This window comes from Pyricularia pennisetigena, chromosome 2, assembly GCF_004337985.1.
Source record: "Pyricularia pennisetigena strain Br36 chromosome 2, whole genome shotgun sequence".
NCBI lineage: Eukaryota > Fungi > Ascomycota > Sordariomycetes > Magnaporthales > Pyriculariaceae > Pyricularia > Pyricularia pennisetigena.
Genome location: NC_043741.1, coordinates 1,193,428 through 1,210,852, shown reverse-complemented (window position 1 = coordinate 1,210,852; position 17,425 = coordinate 1,193,428). Strand labels below are relative to the sequence as shown.

Sequence of the window (17,425 nt, the reverse complement as noted above, 5' to 3'; positions counted from 1 at the left end):
CCCCCCTCTCCTGCCAAGCACTCAACGTCATTAACAAATGAGCTCACCGCAAAAACCCCCCCAGAACCACAAAACTCTGCCCAAGTGCGTGGGCTCACAAGTTCAATCTTTTGTTTTCCACCCACTCTGTCAAGGTTGCCAATGCCGCAAGAGTGACAACATCGCGTTCATCCGTCTCCTCATACCTCTTGCTCAACATGGCAAGGTATCTGTCGTAGTCAAAGGCAGACCTCGCTTGTCGCTTAATATCCTGTCCCTTTATGCTGGCAAGTACCGCAATATCTGCGAGCCCATCGTTAACAGGACGTGCTCGTAGGTATCGCACCAGTCGTTCCAGATCCCGTTCTGGGTGCCATTGTAGTATAGCCAGCGGGTCAAGCCTCCGTACCACAGCCGTATGCAATTCCTGAGGCTGCTCTGCAAGTGCCAGGCAACGAACCTCCTTGACGACAAGGCCAAAATTGACGGGATGCGTGCAGTCTTGACCGTTTGCGAGATATCTGTAGGCAAGAGCGCACGCCTCAGCAATCCAGGCTTTGGGAATGTGAAACTGCTCCAACTCCAACAGTTGCTTGACGCCTTGTTGGTTTTGCTCGTTTGCATTGTATGGGGTGTTGGCGAACTCCATTGCAACCCGGGCGATAACGTCACGAACGGCCTTGGCTCGTGAAGTTTTGTCTGAAAGATGCAGCAAAACAGTAACCGCCTGAGACCAATGCATCTTCTCCATCAACTGCGCACCATACGACACGGTGAGCGAGTCGGCCTTGGAGTGAGATTCGAAGGATGCCTTTCCTGCTACCGAGAGCAGCTGCCCAAGTTGCCAGCATAGAGAATAGTCAGTGTGCGAAGACGAGCAGCTCTCAGGTCGAAGGACATCTTCGAGCTTGGCCTTCCCAGCATATAGCTTCAACAGACCCCACATCAAATCTTGCGTGTTTTCCGAATTCTCCTTATCTTCGCGCGCCGCCTCGTCCAGATACCAAGGTCGAGGCTCTGCGATCAGTCCTTTGCTCATATCCTCGTCGGCTTTTTCGATGGCCTTGGAGATATCATCTCCCGTGGAAATACCGTACCACAATCGAAGGCCGAACGACTGCTGCCAATCAAGTCCGAACCGATTGGAAAAAACCAGAGTGTCGAGGCGATTCTCACTGCCTGCTCCAGTCTTCCCCTCGCAAACAGCAACATTGCCTGCAAGCAGACCGTATATAGCCCTGAGAGGACTCTCAATCTCGGAGAGTACATCGCCGTCGTGCCATACTTGTACTTGCTCGGCCATATCCTCTCTTGCTTTGTCACTGGTTCCCATCATGGAAGTAAGTGTGGCTAGCTTGTAGTTCTTGCCGTCGAGGAGATGCTTGCAAGCGTCGGCAACTTGATGACCGGCAAGGGAGAGGAAAGCCTTTTCATCGCTTCTGGAGGCTTCTGCAGTAGCGACCGAGGTCTTGTCTTGAACCAACCTTTGCCAGAACTCGGACAACTTCCGTCGCCGCAGGAGTTGCACATTGGAGCCATCAATTGGATCGAATAGGATGCTGGCTAACTCCCAGACCAAAACCTCATAGCTTGTAGCGGAAGCGGTGGTGGATAAATCGTTGAGAATATCCTTGAACAGAGGGACGCTCTCTGGTTGCACAACCTCGGGCACGTTCCCGGGCCCGAATCGAGTGGCAATCCAAGATCGGTGATGAGGTTCCGCACCCAACGTTGATGCGTTGTGGGATAATTTGAGGGACCAGACCTCACGCGCCTGTGTTGAGATGCCCGTGCTGATCTGGAGCAGGTTCCCTGTAGGCTGTTTATAGCCTGGAGACTTGGCCATGAGCAGTTTGTTGTCTGGGCCCCATCTCGGCTTGAAGGAGTTACGAAGCTGACGCTGCCTGTCGTCTAGGTCCAAAGCGCCCGCCGCCCCATCTTGGTGCTGTTTTTGATACGGCCACTGGAAAAATCAAAATCTTAGCAAACTGTAATTTTTTTTCTCTTTTTCTTTGTTCTCTCTTCTTTTCTGCTCAACCCCTTTTTCATGCTACATGATTAAAAGACAAAGTTTTTTTTGTACCCATGTGTAAAAATGAATAGGGCATATATTGGGGTGTAATTAGATAGAAAGGGGATACGGGCAAAGGGGACTAGAAGACGACGGTGTCACCGACCTTGATAAAACTCTTGGCCGGCTGCACAAACGCCGCCGCATCGTCAGCTGCAGAGATCTTGTCCTTTCCAAACAAGGAGTTCATCAGGTCGATGCTTGTTGCAAAGCCGCGACCATCAGATACAACCCTCCTACTCCCAGACTTGTCTCTGGCAGGCTGTTCGGGGAGCTTGTTTACAGCCACTTCTTGTGAGATTTGCAGGGCCGCACGATCACGCGGTCTGCCCGAGTTCACCGACTTCTTCAAAATGTCCATCCAGTCATCGCCCCCAGTAACCTCGTAACGCGCAGGCGCTGTCGATTCCCTGATTGCACGCATTCTCGCCCTCATTATCCCAGCGGGTGCCTCCATGACAGAAACGGCATCTGCCGGCAGATATGTCGAATCGTGAAGGGTAACCTGGGCCATGGCGGCCTCGGGCGACTCAAGGTCGTCCTCCACGGTCATCTCGAGGTCTACATGGTCTTGGACATGGTCAGCCGCAAGATCATCGGATGCGGAATCGGAAGCGGTAGTGGGCGAAGGAGGCCGTACAGAAAGGCGATGGTCTGGGACGACCTCGCCGATTACTTCGGCTTCAGCAGCCGGGTCAAAAGCTCCAGGAACGTGACGCTGCGGACGGTTGACAGTGTATGGATCGGCGGTGTCCATCGACGCGTGGTCTGGATCCTGGCCCTGGCGGGGGCGCACTTGGAAGCCGGACTGAGCGTCAGACTGGTTCATCTCGGTGTCATCGTCCTCGTCATCGTCGTCAAGCCCATAGGTGGTGAAGTGCTCCACGCGGAAGACCCAGATGCCGGTTTCGGCATTGTAATCGACAAACTCGGTGTCTGGAATACGCTTGAGACGCTCAATGTGCTTCTGGTGACCACGGCTGCCAGGCTTCTCCCTGCCTCGCGGCCACGAGTTCTCCAGAGTGATCTCTGCAGGCACGTTGAGTCCCTTGCCCATTGCCGGCTTCTTGGCTGGGTTAGGGTACACAGTACACGAACGAGGGCTGAATTGGACCAACTCAACAAAAATCTCGTCCAAGTTGATATTGCTCAGGTCAACTGGGACTCGGAACCTAACTTTACCGATTCCGTGACGGCCAACAGTGAAGTCTGTGACCTTTTGCCGTTGGACCCGATTCATGTTCTGGATCTCCTCCTTTGAGGGGGACATCCAGTAATCACTGGTTGCAGAATCACCGTTGGACCCAGATGCTCGTTGCGGCGATTCTTCCTCATGAACAATTGCGAGTTCGTTGCCCTTTACTTGCTCCATTTCCGGGCCGGCATCTGCGCTGTTCGACTGCGAGGAGCCGTTGACGCCGTTAGTCATGCGGGTTGCGGGACGAATGTAGCCAAGATCCTCGGCGCTGCCCGACGGCGTCTCTTCCCCATCGTTGGATTCTCCCTGCTCAATTGCGGCAGTTGCCGTGGAGGGATCGAAACTGACACGCTTGACCTTGCGCGGGTTCACCAGCTCGGGTGGATGCCGATCCTTGCTGGGCGTGCTAAAAAGATCACTGCGGATATCTCGGTTGATGACCAGCTTAGTTCTACCCATGCTACCGTGATTCCTAGGCCCGGTGCTAGCAGAGAATGCACCTGGTGCAAGAATGCTATCTTCGGCATTGAATGAGCGTCTCAAAGAGCTTGTGGAGATGCTCTTGTTCAAGCTGCGGCCCAAGCTGCCAGCGAGCAAGCTCTGTCCAAATCCGCCAGGGGTGCTGTTCGCACTGGAAGGGGTCGAAGGAGATCCATAGGTACTGTAGGAGAACCCAAAACCCCGCTTGGGTGTCTGGGGCTTCGACAGACGGTAGATCGGGAGGATCGAAGCCCTGGCAGGCTGTTTCTTAGCGGAAGACAAGGGCGTTGCCAGAGGGCCGGGGTTCTGAACATCGTTGGCGCCGACGCCAGCAAAGAGGGAGCTTGTTCCAAAAGCCGACATGTCAGAAAGGCTGGTAGTCAAAGCCTGGGGCTGCGATTGGTTCTGCGAGTTTCCAAAGAGGGAGTTACCCAGCGTAGACTGCTGTTGACTGCCTCCAAAAAGTCCGCCACCTTGCTGCTGCTGCTGCTGGTTGTTGTTGTTGCCAAACAAGCCACCACCTGTAGCCTGGGAGTTGCCGAAGAGGGATGGCTTTTGCTGATTCTGACCCAGACTACCACCGAACAGAGAGCCACCGGCAGCTGGTTGCTGCTGAGTCTGGGCTGCGCCCGTGTTACCGAACAAGCCACCACCGGTAGTTCCTTGCTGGTTGGTCGTCGAATTGCCAAAGAGGCCACCGGTAGTCGCAGCAGGCTTAGCGCCGCCGAACAAGCCGCCACCCGTCTGGGTGTTGTTTGCGGCCCCAAACGCGCTAGTTGTGGAATTGTTGTTGGAGTTACCAAACAAGCCTCCTCCGCCTGTGTTGTTGGTCGTAGTGGATGAGCCGAACAGGCCGCCAGCGGGCTTGTTCTGACCAAACAGCGACGAGGTTCCTTGCTGCTGGTTCTGACTTCCAAATGCGCCTCCACTTCCGAAAGCGCTTCCGGTATTTGTTTGTGCCGAATTGCCAAAGAGACCTCCACCTTGTTGCTGGGTTTGTTGGTTGTTGTTGTTTCCGAATAGGGATGTGGTAGTAGAAGCACCTCCACCGAATGCACCTGTGCCGCCAAATGAGCTCCCAGTCGTGGAGGCTGCTGGCTGCTGAGTGCCGAACCCGAAGCCACCAGGCTTGCTGGCATTGGCGTTAGCACCTCCGCCGAACAAACCGCCGCCCGTGGTCGTAGTGCTCGAACCGAAACCACCTCCGGTTGTCGTATTATTGTTCGAACCAAAAGCGGAGGTATTTGAGGCACCGAAAAGACCGCCTGATTGTGTCGCTGGTTGGGTTGTGCTTGATCCGAACAATCCACCCGCAGGCTTGTTCTGCTGTGAACCGAAAAGGCCGCCACCGCTGCCGAAGCCTCCAGTTGCTGCTGGTTGCGATCCAAATGCGGAAGTGGTCGTCTGGGTGTTGTTATTTCCGAACAAACCACCCCCAGTTGTATTGGTGCCGAAACCAGTGCCGCCTGTGTTGTTATTAGTGCCAAATCCTCCCCCTGACCCAAAGCTAGAGTTCACACCGAAAGCCCCCGTACCGGTACCGTTGCCAAACCGCCGACCCTGATTGTAATCAACTAGGCGAAGTTCGTCTGCAGACCACTTCTTGTACGCATCCTGAAAGAGAATGTTTTGAAATGAGTTCTGCTGAGCCGAGTTGTTGAGCTCTTTTTCGACTGTCGGCTGAAAAGCTACCGTGTTGGTGCCCGGCGGGTCGCCGATGTTGGTACCTATTCCTGGGTTGCTTGTTGCTCCAAAGGCAGTTCCAGTCGTGCTACCAAAGCCGCCACCGGTTGTACTGCCACCCCCGAAAAGTGATCCGCCTGTGGTGCCGGTGGTACCAGAGCCAAAAGCACCAGTAGTGGTCGCTGGTTTGCTGGCACCAAACAATGAGGTGCCACTACCGAACCCTGATGTGGACGGCGCGGCTGTCGTACTGCTTCCAAAGCCGCCAAAGGCCGAAGGAGTAGCAGTGGTGTTTGATGAAGCACCAAAGAGACCGCCACCGGTGGTACCCGTCGAGCCGAAGGCAGGCTTGTTGGCGTTCGCGCCAAAAGCACTGGTGGTGTTATTGGAACCGAATGCACCTACAAAATTATGTTAGTTAGACGCATATACGATCGCGTGAGAAAATCCAGGCAAGCTGCGTACTTCCTGTGCTTCCAAAGCCGCCAGTAGAAGCACCGCCAAAGAGACCTCCGCCGGTATTGGTATTGTTGGCACCGAAGGTAGTATTGTTATTCTGGCCGAAAGCTAAGTCCAGCGAGAACTACATCAGTTGACCGCCCAGTCTGCTGTTTGTTTGCCATAGATTGGAGAAATCCCTGTAGTGTGGTGGCAGAGGGTTGGAGTGAAGGGGTAGCGTACCTGAGCCTGTGTTGGATGAGCCGAATGCTCCGCCACCAAAGGCGGATGGCTGTTGGGTGGTGTTGCTCTGGCCGAAGCCGAAGCCGCCCGAGCCGAAGGACATGACGGGGAGAGACCAATGCGGTCAGCACCTATGAACGCGCCAAAGACCTTGTCGCGACTGGTAGTTGTGGTGACCGAGATCTGAGGTTGTGTCGAGCCGGGAGATTTAGTGTTTGCGCGACTTGACGCGTCAAATCGCAACGGCTACCGAATCGATCACACAGGCAGCTGACTGCGAGGAGCTCTATCGGAGCGCAGACTCAGTGGTCATGAGGTTGTAAGCTCCTTAAGGCGAGGAATGCGCCTTTGTGGGAGGAAGTTGCCGCGGGCTTGCAAGGATAACGGGCAAGTTGGACTTTTTTTTTTCTTCCTTGGCTGCTCTGAGCTCAGGCTACAGGGGGCTGGTGTAGCTGGCCGAAAGTGAGCAGGTTCTGAAAAATGAATAAAGAAACCTAAATCGCGTTTGTAGCGAGATGTTCAGCGCGAAAAAAAGAAAACAATGGAATACACAAAAAAGAGATGTAAAGTCGTGGATACAGGACCACTAGGACGCGGCTCCTTTGGACCTTTTTGCGCTAACGTGACAGGAGTTTGTGTTTCCAAGTGGTGATGGTCGAGTCTCCCAGAGCGAAAAAAGCCACGGCCCACCAGAGCTCAATGTCAGCCAATTGACTTGGTTGCACTGTGGGTATGTGGGGCTACACCAATTTTCTACTACGGTCACCTCAGGCATCGACGTTTGGACAGATGATTGGATTGGACCTCGAAATAACGAGCATGGATCTGACCTAGTCTACGCCTATGGATTGAAGTATTCAAGCAGGCATCGAGATGTTCAGTAGCGAAAGATGCAGAATAGTAGATCCTTCACATCTAGCAGAGGGTTGATGCTCTCCCTTAAATAGAGACGTTTTGCCAGCTGTGCCTCTTGGTAATAATACATCGATACGTCACATGAGCATGCATTGCTGCCTGGGTGTGCTGCCTGGAATTGGGTAATGCTAGACATGCTGATTAATTCACTTTGGCTCAGTGTGCCTTGGATGTCTTGGCCCTCGGACCAGTCGCTCAGCCACCTTCAAAACCCATCATGTTATTCTGTATACACTGACACCTACCACCTGCCCCAATTACCTGCACTTTTTCGAGACTGTTGGAATCATGTAAATATTTTCTATGATTATTTCCGCTAACATTGTTCATCTTGCAGCAGTCTAGATCCACCTCTCTTTTATACATATTTCTAATCAAGAAAATCAAAGAAAGATTCAGGTGGTTTATTCGGTCAAAGGCTAGCTACGTCATGAGTGAAGGAGAGAAAAAAAAAAAGTACCTGGTTCAACAAGTGCGCTCACGCCAAACGAATTAGTAGACTCTGCCCAGGGCTACTGAGTGAACGTAGGTTATCGGCGAGGCGAGATACCGGCGACTCTCTTGTGCAAGAAGAGAAAGCAGTAGATACACAAGAGCCCTCGCATCGCATCCTGCCACACCAGAGAATGACGAGAATGGGCGCAAATAGCCCAGTTTGACAAACTTCCGACTCGCACCAAGGCCAAAAAAAAAACATGGCTATCTGGCCCCGCCCCTTGAATTTTTACTTAGAATTGGATCAAATCACCCTGTCCATTCTGCTGCTGTTGCCGTGGGGCAAAAGGGTTGTTCGTGCTTTGTTGCCCCATACCACCAAAGCCATTTGCACCCATGCCCATGCCTGCTGGGCCTGTTGCGGCAGGCATCTGCGGTTGTTGTTGTTGCTGACCGCCGTATGTGACGTTTGGCATTCCCGTGTATTGCGTTCGCAGGAAGGGGTTGTTGCCTGTGGCATCTGCTGTGAGACGAGCAGCGCCTATACCTGCACTGTTGACAAAAGTACCAGGCGCGGTATGCTGAGCTGGGATTCGGGTTTGCCCAACGTTTCCAAAAGTGTCCATGCCGTCGCCATTAGCTAGGAGCTGGTTCAGCCGCGCCTCATGTTCGCTGAGTTCCTTTTGCGGTGTCTGCTGCTGCGGCGAAGCTGGGAATGATGAGGGCTTGGGGAAAGAGTTCTGCTGTTGCAGTTGGAACGGCGATGCTTGGTTGTTGTTGTTAAAGGAAGAAAGAGTCTTTTGCTCAGGCAAGCTGCCAAGCGTCGACATTGTCGACATGGAGTTCGCCTTGAAGGGTGAAGGCTTTGCCGCGAATGGGTTGTTGGACCCAGTCTGCATGGGAACCTGCTGTTGGGCAGGCTTATTGTTTGTGGCCCAAGGGTTGTTGCTCCCGGCTTGGAGAGGGGGTTCTGACTGCTGCATCGGCATCGGCGGCTGCTGCTGTTGCTGCTGTTGCTGGGCATATGGGTTGTAGCCCGTAGGCTGAGCTTGAAATGGCTGCATGTTCTGCTGTTGCATGTTCTGCTGCTGGCCATAGGGGTCGAAACCTTGGTTCGAGTATCCATTCGGAAATCCAGTCTGCTGGGGCTGGAATCCCGTGTATGCGTTGTTCATGAATCCTGTCGGCTGGGCCTGCATCTGGTTCTGGTCAATGGGGTTCGCAAAGAAGTCGACTGCATTCCCTTGCGTGTAGCCTTGGTTCAATCCCGTCGGCTGTGGCTGCTGGTTGACCTGGATGAGATCTTCATCAAAGATGGACGAGTTGTTCGCCGATACCTCGAGTTCCCTTCGGCGACGCTCTTCCTCTTCTTTGCTGAGCTTAATGGCTTTGGCAAGGTCGTCGTCGTCCGACTCGTGGCCCTGCCTACCTTCTCGTTTCCTTCTGTCCTCCTCCTCCTGGTGCTTGCTTGCTTCGATTGCGAGTCTGTACTCGGTATCGTCTTCGTCGTTCATGTGGCGCGGGCGCTCGCGGTGACCACCTCGCCCTGAAGACCCGCCATGGTAATCCGGGTGATGATGTGGCGCGTACTCCTCCAGTCCAGTAACGCGCGACTTCCATGATCTCCGGTCACTGCGCTCGGCCCGAAGTCTCTCCTCATCATTGAGCAAGGAAGTAAGCTCTTTGGCGGCAACTCGAACTGCAAGCAATTGTGGTTAAGTCACCTGTCAGCGGCGCGACGTGCGCAAGGAGACGGAGAGGAAGAGCGCTTACCATTCTGGCCCACATCCCTGCCGTCCTCGTCGATGTATTGAAACTCGCGCAGCGTCCTGATGATGTAGATGTTCTGTTTGCCCCAGGTGACCACCAGCTCCGAGCCCTCGTGAAGACAATAGTCCAGGACCTTGAGCGCCTTCAACACATGGCGCCAGTTCTTGCCCTTGTCGTTGAGGCGTTTATCTATCATGTCCATAATTTCATAGAACTCGGTTGACCTGCGCAATTCATGTGAGCATCCGAGCCGACAATATCAGGGCGGCGACGAATATGTCAATCGGGATCGGGCGCATACGAATTAAATGTCAGTTGAGCGATCTCGCTCATCTGAGTCCCCGTCGGTCCCCATGGGTCGTTGCTGGTTGCTGCAAAGAAAAAGTCGAGTCGTCGTCAGCTACGTCGAGATTCCATCGCCAAAAAGGGGGTCCACGTTGGGTAGCTACCAACCCTCGCGCACTTTGACCTGCACATTTGAGTACCCCTTGGTAACATTCTTGACACTCCTCATAACCCTCGACATCTTGAAATTGGTGCGCGGCGGCGCGTCAACGTAGTGGAGAGACGAGCGATTTGATGATGGTGACGGTCGTTCGTTCCTGGCTTTGAAGATGGCCGACCGAAGTTAAATGGCTGTGTACGTAAGATACCCTACGTACGTACAGGCAAGGTAGTAAAGGTGGCGGCGCAGTTCCCTCCCTAAGCTCAGACTGGAAATGCGTTACGTCGTCGGTATCTTATCGCCAAGGTCTGGGGACAGCTGCCGACATGGATGGGTTTTTTGGGGCCACACAAGGTAGAGAGCCAGCTGAGTGGCAAAGGGATTGAATTGACCAACGTGAGAGGAAGTTTGGGAAGAAAAAAGTTCAGTCATCCAAATGATACTATATTATGTGTTGGAGGGACTTTTTTTTTTTTTTATCTCTCTTTCTTCCCTCGGCTACGTTGCATAACTACAGCCAAATCTGCCTGTCGCAAGGTACAGCTGAGGGGCGCTTGGGCAAATGCAATGACAAGGTTGTTAACTTGGTCACAGGCGTCGTCTGGTGCGTGCGATGTTTGGAGGGGACGAGCCGATGTTTGGCTCCAATTGGTCCGTGCAAGCACTCAGTCCGCTAACGTGGACGGATTAATGGTCTGCTCGTCTCTCACGCATTTGGCATTAAACATAGGGAGTAGGCTATTTTTAATTTTGGCATTATGGTAAATTTGCAATTTGATCCTGGATAAACGCAAACGCCAAATCGCAGCTAGCTCTAGAATGACCTCTTACTCTAGCCTGGTAGGCAGGCTACCTTGCCTTCCTTGACTTCATTTTTTCAGTCGTGATACAAGGCGCAATAGAATATACCCGCAATATTACTTTATTGTTGTAGGCACTGCTCCTAGTCTAGTGTTGCGGGCCCAATGACGTACCGTTCAAGCCATCTTACAGGACAAAACACATGTTCACGTTTTGATGACCAAGGTTTTGACAAATGGGTACATAGGCTGATACAATTCCTTCTAAAACTCGATGCAAACATGACAATTCTCCATTAGCCTTCAATGGTGATGTGTTGTAAGAAGCCCTAATATCAACATTGAACTAAGATGAAAACTGCAGAAACGAAATACCCGCTTGCCCAAATCCTTAGCAATAGCCGAATAACGCAATACAAATTAAGGTATCTCGGTGAACGCCTGTGCTAAACGCCCGCGATAAAATAAATGGTGATGTCCCAAACACAAACTGGTGCACTAGACATCCTTGACAATAGGCGTCTGGACTTGCACCGTATCTTCAGCTTTACCCTCGACCTTGGCAGCTGCTGTGTCTTTGCTATCTGATGTGGCATTCGCCTCCCGACCATTATTCTTGGATGCTTGAGCAGCAAGCCTGGCAGCAATCCATGCCGGAGGTAATCCTGGTCCGCTGTCAGCATTCCCATAGTCGCTCTTCTTGGTCCCCTTGGGCCATCTGCCAGGTCCCCGACCTGTTCCGCCCGCCTTACGAACCCGTGCGGTGGAGCTTTTTGGCTTCTTTGCTGGGGCTGAACGACGCGGCCCTGCGGGACGTTTAGGCTTAGGGCGCGGAAGAGCCACGGGTTGCGCAACTGGTATCCGTACGACAGCCGCTCGAGGCCGCTCAACCTTGCGGGATATCGGAGGAAACACTTGAAAACGCGTTGGAGGGATTGACTTGTAAAGATGCATCCACTTCCGTTCGGGAAGCTCCTTGTCCACGATTACCTCCTTCGCAACGCTCACCTCTCTGTCGCCTTCGATGCTCGGTTGAAGTTCCAGATTTGACTCAGCCGTTGTCTTTGCCCCGTCATCGTTAGCTTCGGTGGACTGAAGCACGGTAGGTTCTCCGTTGGCTGCGCCGCCGTTGTTCGCTTCGCTGTGTGCAGTGACAGCGGCATACACAACAGAGGTCTCCCCGCTGGGAAGAACCGTGATGGCGGGTTCCGTTGGTTTCGGCTCTTCCTCATCCTCGCGGGGCGCGATGGCGTTAAGAGCTGGGCCCAGCTCAAAGTTCGTCGCGTTGCCCCTACCCATGACGTACGGGGTCCACGTGAGATAGCGTGGATCGAGCTTCACGTATTTTTTGGCTTGCCACTTCTCAACATACTCTCTGCAGAAAGGCAAATCTACCCTGAAGGCGTACAACTCGGTTTGTGGGTCTCGCACCAAACATCTCAGGCCTTCCAACGCGGCGACAACATCGTCAGCTGTCATGCCTGTGTCGTCCGAGATTTGCTTGATGCTGAGGCCTGTCTGTTTTTCTTTATCCTCAGGGACGTGATCGATGAAGTACTGGCAAAGAACCAGTCGCCAGTAGTTCCTGTACGAGACCAGGCCCATATCCGAGAGTGGCTTCTCAGGCGAGCCCGTCTTCTTTTCCACGCGGGTGAGAAGGTAGGAGAAGTCGATGAGCAAATTTCCGTATCCCTTTCGTTGATGTATTGGCAAGGTCAAGATGCAGCTGACGTTATTTTGACTACTTGCTCGCTTTTCCTTGGAAAAGTACCCAACGAAGTGATAGCCATACTCATCGTACTCGCACAGTACGTAGAACAAGAATGGCTCGACGTCGTAGTACAGCGTCTTTGACCCAAGAAACAGCTTAGCCAGCAAGCAAAGGTTCTGGCAATACACTGGATTCTTCCGGCCATCTACCTCGAAAACCGAGACGGACCCATGGCGGTAAATCTCATCTCCCGGGGGATGTTTCGCAGGACACTTGAGCTTGTGACGCCATGCCACGTAGTCCGAGTTCATGTATTTCAAGCAGAACTCGCAGATGTAGAGAACCCGGTTTCTGCTGTATTCCTCTGGATACGGGGCTGCATACCAGGTGTCGATTTCCCAGCCGCCAAACTCGATACATTCGATCTGGCTTGCCGGGCCCGACGGTTTTTTCGATTTTTTGACAGGGACTGTCATGGTCGCCTGCATTTTGAGAATCCTCTCTCGCCATTCCTCCTCAGCCTTCTGTTTTGCCTCGTCGAAGCGCTTACGATCCTCGGGCTGCGGAAAGGTCTTGCTAGTGTCCGCATCGGCCTCGTCGAGGATACCGCCGTACGGCTTGCCTTTGAGCTCTTCTGATTCCTTGTCAAAAAAGAAGGGCTGATATAATGCCGAGGAAGAAAATGGCGCTGCAAATGGCGCCACTAAGTTTTGTACCACTGGTTGAGCGGGAGGACGTGTTGTGCGGCCCCGACCGCCGAATCGGCCCCCAGATCGACCACCAGAGCGACCGCCAGTTCGACCACCTCGACGCTTGGGAATCTGCCGTGGTCGAGCCTCTATACGCCTCAGTTCTGTAGGATCGGCCTTGAGCTTTAGGATAAATGTATCCCGAGTCTTCTTCTCGATGCTGACATGGGCAGAGTCAGACGTCTTTGGTCTCAATGACCGAGAGGACTGGGGCCTTGTAGGGTCCTCTGTGCCTGTTGTGCCATCATCATGACCTCGGGTCTCCGATGTGTTCTTGCGACGCTTACGCAATGACATCACACCCTCGTCGGCCTCCACAGATGATGTCTTGCGCTTTCTGAGCACGCGAGAACCATCCAAGGAATCCTCGTCTACTGCCGGGTGGTTTTGGTCTGGAAGATCACAACCCGATTTTGAGTCTGCGCCGCCATGCGTCGAAGAGGCCGATCCTGTAGTTATGGGAGAGCAAGCAAGCCCCACACCTTCTGCTTCATCCACATCTCCTTCACCAGCCAGATCTGTTGATGCGCAATCTAGACATTTCCATTTTGTGGTGCCTGGTAAGGGTTAGCGATTTAATTTCTCTTCTTTCGGTGTCTCTTATTTGACCCAAATTTGCGACAACTCACTATGCTTTTCACTCCACGCAGAATTATTTTTTGCGCAGTGCTCGTGTGCTTAAAACAAAGTCAGCTTGAATCGCGTTAGTTTAACGGAGAATTCCACTTACACTTCTCCCCACATTCTCTGCAGGTGATATATGCGCCCGTATCCTCGTCTTCCTTACAGAACATGCAAAGGCCGCCAAGTTCGTCGAACTTATCTTCGTCTTCTACATCGTCTTCGATATTTTCGACAGCTTCATCCCATGAGGCCTCACCATCAGACTCGTCGGCACTCTCACTGTGGCCTACTGATCCTTCACTCTCGTCACTCTCATCTTCGTCATCCGTCTCGCCCGGCTTGATCTTGACGGCACCAACGCCTTCGTCTTCGTCTTCCTCTTCTGCATCGTCCTCTGATCTCAGAGTATCTGCTGCTGCATGGTCCAGGTCTTCATCTTCATGGTCACCTTCTGTAGGCGCGTCACTATCATCTCGGTCTGAGTCGCCTTCGTCGTCATCCTGGTCGCTATCATCCTGTTCGTTTTCGTCTTCCCCGTAGTCTTCGGCGCCTTCCTCATTCTCTTCATCCTTCTCAGCTTCGCCGTCGGCATCATCGTAGTTGTCGGGCTCCACGCTTTCAATCAAGCCTTTATTGTCCGTTGTGCCGTTCACCAGAACTGAGTCCTCCAAGTGCGAGGTTTCCATCTCTTCGTCGACATCGCCGTCGGCATCATCAACTGGCGCATCACCATAGTCGGCCATGTCGACTTCAGCAGCCCCTGCAACCATCACACTATGCTGCAGCTCCTCCTCCATTAGCTGAGCACTGGCCATGGCTAAAGACCCTTGAGGTGCAGGCAGAAGCAGGGTGAGTTGGTCGAGTCGCCACGTGTTCGGTGGGAAGGTGGGGTCGATCGATGATGCTTTTTGCCAACGTAATCAGTCATTCCAGCCTGTCGAGGTATCATGGAGCTTCTGGAAACAATGAGAGTGGAAAGAATGCGCTTGCTTGAGACTGTGACGTTGCGAGTCGTTTCGGGATCGGGCTGGAGTGATGGTCCTGTTGAGCAAGACGCGCAATACCACAGCTGGCGGATGACCTTGTCGATAAAATAACGGGGCTTGTTGAGAGAATGTGCTCTCCGGCACGTTAAACAGGCAAAATATTTGGATGGAGATTCATGGAGCTGAAGTTGGACTCAGCCATGTCTGGAGGTGATGGTTGAGCTGCTGAGTCTCCTTTCGTCTATCTGGGAATTTGGCCGGAAGTCGCGACCCGCTAGAGCAGCGATGCGACATGCGGGCAGGTGGGTCCCGACGGAAACATCCTTGTCATCTAAAATCCAATTGAGTGATGCCTGAGGTTGACAAGCCGGAGCTGTGGCTATGGTGATCGGGTCAATTGACCTCAATCTATTGAAGCACAGCGACGAGCCATGAGAGAGCTCCCGACAGCAAAGCCAACAATCTTTGTATCACATCTGCCAGTCAATTGAGCTGTGAGGAGTTCCTCTGCCCGAAACGAAGCATCTCGCCTGCTAACTATAGCTCGACCAGTAATTTCGACCGGCAAAATGCCCGTTCCCTTCGAGACCTTGATTCCCTATGCCATCATCACGGCTGTAAGGATACCGTCTAGTTGCCCTCGACAAGCGCGGTCGACCGTTCGCTAATATTGAGGCAGATGTTTGGCGTCTCGGGTGCCGGTATCTCGGCGTTCCGACGATACACGAATGGAGGCAAGAGGCCCAGGAGGTCCATTGACCAATGGGATAGGGTACGTACTGCCCATTCGTTTCTTCACTTCACCGGGACGGGTGCTAACTATGTTACAGCAAAGTACGGGAACCCCAACAGATGATAACACAACAACAATCCTACAGTTTCTCGACGTGGGGACGCGTTTCGCTGATTCGATGCGCTACAGTGATGGACCGAGACCGCAGGCTCACAGGGTTCCTACGCGGCCAGTCCGACAACCCGATAGCACCACCAGGCTTCGAACTGAACAATCCATGGAGGGTACGTTTTCTCGAACGCCGACAGTCTAGCAAGTCTAACATGAGATGCTTTACAGACCGAGGAGAGGATGAGTTAAAGACCAGGTACCACTCATCAGGATTTTGGCTGGGGATCGAATCATTAGGCAAAGCAGTGGCCCCCGGGCAAACCCCGCGAGATGAACTACAAAGGCGGTTTGTAGCAGCTACATACAAGAAGAATCAACCTCAACAGCCAGGCGTTTGTCTTTTACAAACCTCCTTCATTGCTGACTCAATTCGTATCACCAACCTGTACCTGTGGTCTATTCTTGTTGAGTCCATCCAGTAATGTGCAAGCCTGACAAATGGCTTGGCTGGACATGTATCCGCAGCGAACGCATGTTCCCAGTACCTGTCTGGTAACTGTACCGCCCTTGCCCTTAGCGGGAGCATTCCGTATGGGAACTCTCATGGTTCTTTGAGCATCGGCCTCTCTCTTCTGGTTCTCCAGGGCGCCAACGTCAACCTCGAGAGCTGCAGACTCTTGGTTCTTGCGAAGTTGTGCTTCCATCTCGGCCATTTCTCCTCCCGAACTCCTACCGTTTGCCGATCCACACCCTCCGGGCTCTCCTTCTGGGTAATCCTGGGTAGCTTCCCCTTCTCCGTTACAGGCACAGGAAGACCCAGATATCTCGGACGGCACTAGCCTGGCCATGTCCTCTCCGCTCCGCACAATATCCAATATAGCGCTTGGTCTTACTTTCTCGAGGTTCTTGATCAAGCTTCTTGCACTACCGCGGAAAGCCTCTGGACTATACAAGCACTCTGTACTGAAATAGTCAAGCTTTTTGTGGTGGGCGTACAGCACGATTTCCTTCTCATACGCATACTTCAGCGGCTTACTCCGTTTCACGTTGTCGGATAACGCGCTATTTGCCCCGGTCATGATATTCGTGCTGCGTGATAGCCTAGCAAGGTCACCACGAAGCAGATTCATCAAGACTGTCTCGGCCACATCATCGGCGTTGTGGCCTGTAACGACGTGCTTGATGTCCAGGACCTTGGCGCCGCGGTCAAGGGCCTGTCGCCGGAATATGCCGCAGTAGGTACAGTTGCCCTTCTTACCGACAGTCTCGACAACCTGGTCCATGGTCCAACCGTACAGTTCGTCATAACCGACAATCTTGAGCGGCATGTCATATTGCACGGCGTTGCGCTTGACCGTCTCGAGCGAATCGTCTCGGTAGCCCTTGATCCCTTCGTCCACACTCAAAAGCACGAGTTCGAGGCCATACTTGTGGCGCTCGTTTAGTGTTTTGAGGACTGAGGCCAGCACTGTGGAGTCCTTGCCTCCTGATGCACCGATTGCGACTCTTTCACCTGGGGTGAAGAGGTTGGAACTGGTTATGGTGTGATGCACCTCATCCTCGAAGACTTGGATGAAGCATTTCTTGCAGAGTTTTTGGTGGTTTTTTGGTCTTTTGATCAGGGCCCGTTCAGTACCACACAAGACGCATAGGGCGGGCGCCATGAGTGAAGTTTGAGGAAGCGTAGTGGGGTTCTTGGTCGGTTTGGAAAAAGGAATCGAATGTTAAAGCTTGTATGTTTGAGTTTTCTTGTTTTTTTTCAATTGCCTCAGAATTTCAAGCCGTAACATGCAGCTTTCAGGAATTCAGTACCTAGCCTGGGTCGTCTTGGACGGACTCCAAGACCCTATGTGACTGTTTGCAAAGCCATAACCTCAGTCATGTTCGCCATCGACTAACTACGCACCTAGTCTCGCGTGTCCATGTGGAGGTACTTGGTACAAAGTGTTATCCACAGTGAATGCCCGCCCACTATAGATCATTTAGACATCGCCATTACCACGTGATGGTTTTGGCAGTGGGGCCAACATTTTCTGCCACAGGCTACCGCTTTT

At 52.8% G+C, this 17,425-nt stretch overlaps 4 protein-coding genes across 4 annotated transcripts; 1 reads left to right on the top strand and 3 right to left on the bottom strand.

Annotated features, from left to right (window-relative positions):
• Positions 1–94: 94 nt before the first annotated feature.
• PpBr36_00305 (uncharacterized protein) lies at positions 95–6,195 on the bottom strand (the record flags this gene model as incomplete). Its single annotated transcript, XM_029887498.1, has 4 exons — positions 95–1,942; positions 2,157–5,812; positions 5,877–5,978; positions 6,093–6,195. 4 exons carry the CDS (start codon positions 6,193–6,195, stop codon positions 95–97), a joined length of 5,709 nt encoding a protein of 1,902 aa, XP_029751685.1.
• Positions 6,196–7,735: 1,540 nt separating this feature from the next.
• Positions 7,736–9,738, bottom strand: PpBr36_00304 (uncharacterized protein; the record flags this gene model as incomplete). Its single annotated transcript, XM_029887497.1, has 4 exons — positions 7,736–9,141; positions 9,216–9,436; positions 9,514–9,583; positions 9,666–9,738. The coding sequence occupies 4 exons, from the start codon at positions 9,736–9,738 to the stop codon at positions 7,736–7,738; spliced, it is 1,770 nt and encodes a 589-aa protein (XP_029751686.1).
• A 1,217-nt stretch (positions 9,739–10,955) lies between these two features.
• Positions 10,956–17,035, bottom strand: PpBr36_00302 (uncharacterized protein; the record flags this gene model as incomplete). The annotated part of the gene is made up of 5 exons (XM_029887495.1): positions 10,956–13,474; positions 13,547–13,594; positions 13,648–14,445; positions 15,815–15,827; positions 15,917–17,035. The coding sequence occupies 5 exons, from the start codon at positions 17,033–17,035 to the stop codon at positions 10,956–10,958; spliced, it is 4,497 nt and encodes a 1,498-aa protein (XP_029751692.1).
• PpBr36_00303 (uncharacterized protein) lies at positions 15,097–15,620 on the top strand (the record flags this gene model as incomplete). Its single annotated transcript, XM_029887496.1, has 4 exons — positions 15,097–15,144; positions 15,207–15,299; positions 15,380–15,544; positions 15,600–15,620. The coding sequence occupies 4 exons, from the start codon at positions 15,097–15,099 to the stop codon at positions 15,618–15,620; spliced, it is 327 nt and encodes a 108-aa protein (XP_029751691.1).
• Positions 17,036–17,425: the final 390 nt, after the last annotated feature.